At 37.9% G+C, this 3,376-nt stretch overlaps 1 protein-coding gene across 1 annotated transcript; it reads right to left on the reverse strand.

The window, feature by feature from the left end:
- On the reverse strand, positions 1–3,173 carry LOC145911809 (collectin-11-like). Its single transcript, XM_082999246.1, has 8 exons — positions 2,993–3,173; positions 2,789–2,833; positions 1,422–1,466; positions 1,176–1,211; positions 872–938; positions 785–808; positions 513–663; positions 1–341 (listed from the first exon to the last, which is right to left on the reverse strand). The coding sequence occupies exons 1-8, from the start codon at positions 3,170–3,172 to the stop codon at positions 83–85; spliced, it is 807 nt and encodes a 268-aa protein (XP_082855372.1). The 5' UTR covers position 3,173; the 3' UTR covers positions 1–82.
- Between the last annotated feature and the right edge of the window lie 203 nt (positions 3,174–3,376).

Raw genomic sequence — 3,376 nt, forward strand, 5'->3', positions numbered from 1 at the left:
GTCAGAAGTTCAACCAGCACAACTACCGAGATATTCAGACATTTGTTGCTGGAAACATGTTTTTAGTAACGATATAAAATGTTTACACCGGAGCAATTTCACAAAGAGTCTTAACAACAAGGTGGCAACGAGTGTCATACCAAGCGGCGGATACGGTTGTTACATATACAGCAACACAATCTTCATTATTAAGGGCATTGTTTGGTTCTCCTTGGTGCCAGTTTGTCCATCCCTGACTAGCTGGGACACTATCCTCCCACACAAAACTTCCTTCTGTTTGGATATCGGTCAGACCAATGGCTACCTCATGTAACTGATTCCCGAAACGAGCAGCCAGACTCCTAATAGAAAAATCAGTAATTTTGAACTTTCTTTTTAATGATAATGTTTTATCTTTCGTAACAGCAACATGATAGCATGCAGTTTTCAAGAAAAAATCTGTTGGAAACCGGAAGAAGCACGGTGTATTTAGTTTTAGAAGTTAACCCATTTCAACTAATATACATAGAAACCTGTAAACATTCTCATTTCTCATTCCAACCGAAGCAACTCGACCACCGATGTTTGCACATTCCAACCTCCCTTGTTCGATCCCTGGAGTGTGAGATAGGATCTTGTAACGATATCCGTTGGGTGCACGGAAACCAAAAGCCACCTGCATTTCTGTAAAGAATTATTTGTCCGAATTAGAGTCCAATAAAAAAACTCGTACGTTAACGCCCACACCAGACAAACGTGGGGCTGTTATTTTATCTTTTCTCGTTTAAAACCGTTTGATACTCACCCAATTGGAGTTGTCGAACTTCATCTGTGCAAAAAATAAATCTTGTTTTCATTTTTTCAAGTCTTAGTGAGTGACATTTGTGTTTACCTTGAAGCCTGAGAAAGGAACTATGTTCCGCCAAATCTCCCTTCGCTCCTTTGCTGCCTCTAGGACCCTGTGTTCAAGTAGAGTATTATGTTGGTGTTAAGTTGAACTATCAAGTGGTAAATTTGCCTAATGTTGTGAAAGTTACAAACATGTATAATTGCAACATATTCAAGTTCCAATCTAACCATTGGCCCCAATGCGCCGTTTGGTCCCTGAACAATAAAACAATGTTCTTTAGTTTGAAAATCTTTTTTTTTCTTTTCGAGATTTTTATCATACGAACTTAGTAAAACGTAGAACTCACCACTGAACCAGTGTCACCGAGATTCCCCTTTTGTCCCTGCAGTATAAACAATTAAACATGAATCTATGAACAAACAAGTTATATATGGAAAATGTCATGAAGTCAGGTAGAACCAGTCTATGCTGCCGATGATAATCAACAGATCTGTCTTTTGAAGACAAAATAGAAATACTAACCGAGAAATTTAACAGTTTGTTTCCCAATTGTCAATAGATTGAAACAAAACCGTTTTAATTTCCAACTCACCATTGGCCCTACGGCACCGTTCGCTCCTTTGGGTCCCGTTGGTCCCTAGGCAATAAAACAATGTTTGTTCACTTCAAAAACTTTTAACGTTGCTCGTATGACAACGATTTGAAAATGTTTAAATGTTTCTGTGATACATTCCTTAACCCTGGTAAAGCCATCATGCACTGGCAAAGTGTATGTTGTTGTTACATAAACTCATTGGCGTAAAACAAGATTTGAGAAGTACACGAATAAAGCTTGGGGCTACAACGCAAAGTTGCAAAACAACATAATCCTACTCGACGCAACCTCAGAATAAACCACAAAGTACAAGACCATGGTTTCCAGTTGCAGAAAGTTTGTCATGAATGTTGATTTTGATTTGGTGGTATGAAATGTAAATCAAGCAATGTGGACAATGCTGTGGCAAATAAACAAAAAAAACGCTACAATAGAAAAGAAGAAGTGAAAAAACGATAAGAAAGGGCGAACACAACTGCACTATACAATTATCAGTAACCACACGGGTTATCGGGTTTTTTGGTGCGCCCCATGTTTAACGGCAGAATTTCCTAGCAGGTGTCGGTACACTGTGGGAAACAGAGTTTGCTTTTTGTCATTGAGTGACGCACATACGTATTAATGTTCAATGACTCCAAAAACATCCTCTCTAAAAACGAACGCGAGTCCGACAGGTTCAAGAGGATATTTTTAGAGTTATGGAACATTAATACGCATGTGCGTCACTTAGTAACAAAAAGAAACTCTGTTTCCCACAGTGTACCGACACCTGCTAGGAAGTTCTGCCGTTAAACCTCGCGCACTCCAAAAACCATGATAACCCGTGTGGTTACTGATAATTGTATAGTGCAGGTGTGTTCGCTCTTTCTTATCGTTTTTTCACTTCTTCTTTTCAATTTTAGCGTTTTTTTTGGTTTATTTGTCACAACATTATCCTCATTGCTTGATTTACATTTCATACCAACTGATGGCGGCTGCTGCATAACAGCCGAAACGTCGATAAAAGTAAAGTTTGCCAGAAGAGTAGTATCAACAATAAAATATGCTTGATAACGTCAATAACAATTTACATAAATGTACATCTTGTGTAATTTTTCGAAATGTTTGTTAAAGGTGCATATATTCCTATTTCAACTTACTTTTGCTAACTTGTAATTGGCGTTGTGTTGTTAGACGATATTTACCGTCAAAATCAGGGTATGCGTTATAAGGTAATTATTTCAAAAAATGAACATAGTGCCAACAGAATATATTGAAAATATCACAACACTACATTGCATTTGACAATCGTTACAATTTGTTGAAGGTTACACAAATGTCATGCCCAATGACAAACATTGCAACATATTTAAACTTCAACTCACCATTGGCCCTGTGGCCCCGTTTGCTCCTTTGGGTCCAACTTGTCCCTTAAAAATAAAACAATGTTAGTAAACTTCATAAAGATTTCAGGTTATACAAGAAAGTTGTTCAGGAGGTTTTGTGCAAAAACAAGAATAAGGCGAAACGCGTGTTGTAACCAAGTGCTTCTTTTTACTGAAATTAGAACTTTTTTTTTATGTACTCACCTTCATTCCTGGCAATCCTCTGTCCCCTTTTATCCCTTGAAGATTAATCTCCCTCCATTCAGTAGAGTCAGGGTTGGTGCAAACTGTTGGAATTCGACAGGTTTGAGTTTCTGCAGAGTCTTGACATGTTACTTCCAGTAAACCACAGGAAAAGAACATCAAACCCACAAAGTACAGCATCTTGTTATAGGTAGTAGCGCAACTTGCAAATACACTTCAAACAATTAAAACATTGCTTTATGTAACACACGCATAAGGCTTCGGGCTACAACGATAAAGTTGCCAAACAACATAATTTTACTTGGCCTAACCATAGATTTAACCATGGACAACGTTTCAAGCTGTAGATTCGTTTTTGCGTGACTCATTTAAATTGACACAAAC

This window comes from Ascidia mentula, chromosome 8 (genome assembly GCF_947561715.1).
Source record: "Ascidia mentula chromosome 8, kaAscMent1.1, whole genome shotgun sequence".
Classification (NCBI taxonomy): domain Eukaryota; kingdom Metazoa; phylum Chordata; class Ascidiacea; order Phlebobranchia; family Ascidiidae; genus Ascidia; species Ascidia mentula.

Bases quoted from the DNA above. Each gene is read 5' to 3' on its own strand.
- LOC145911809 (XM_082999246.1), bottom strand. From the start codon at position 3,172: ATGCTGTACTTTGTGGGTTTGATGTTCTTTTCCTGTGGTTTACTGGAA. The intron at 939-1,175 runs GTGAGTTCTACG...ACTTGAACACAG, and splicing joins TCGGTGACACTGGTTCAGTG to GGTCCTAGAGGCAGCAAAGG. The intron at 664-784 runs GTGAGTATCAAA...AATTCTTTACAG, and splicing joins AGTTCGACAACTCCAATTGG to AAATGCAGGTGGCTTTTGGT.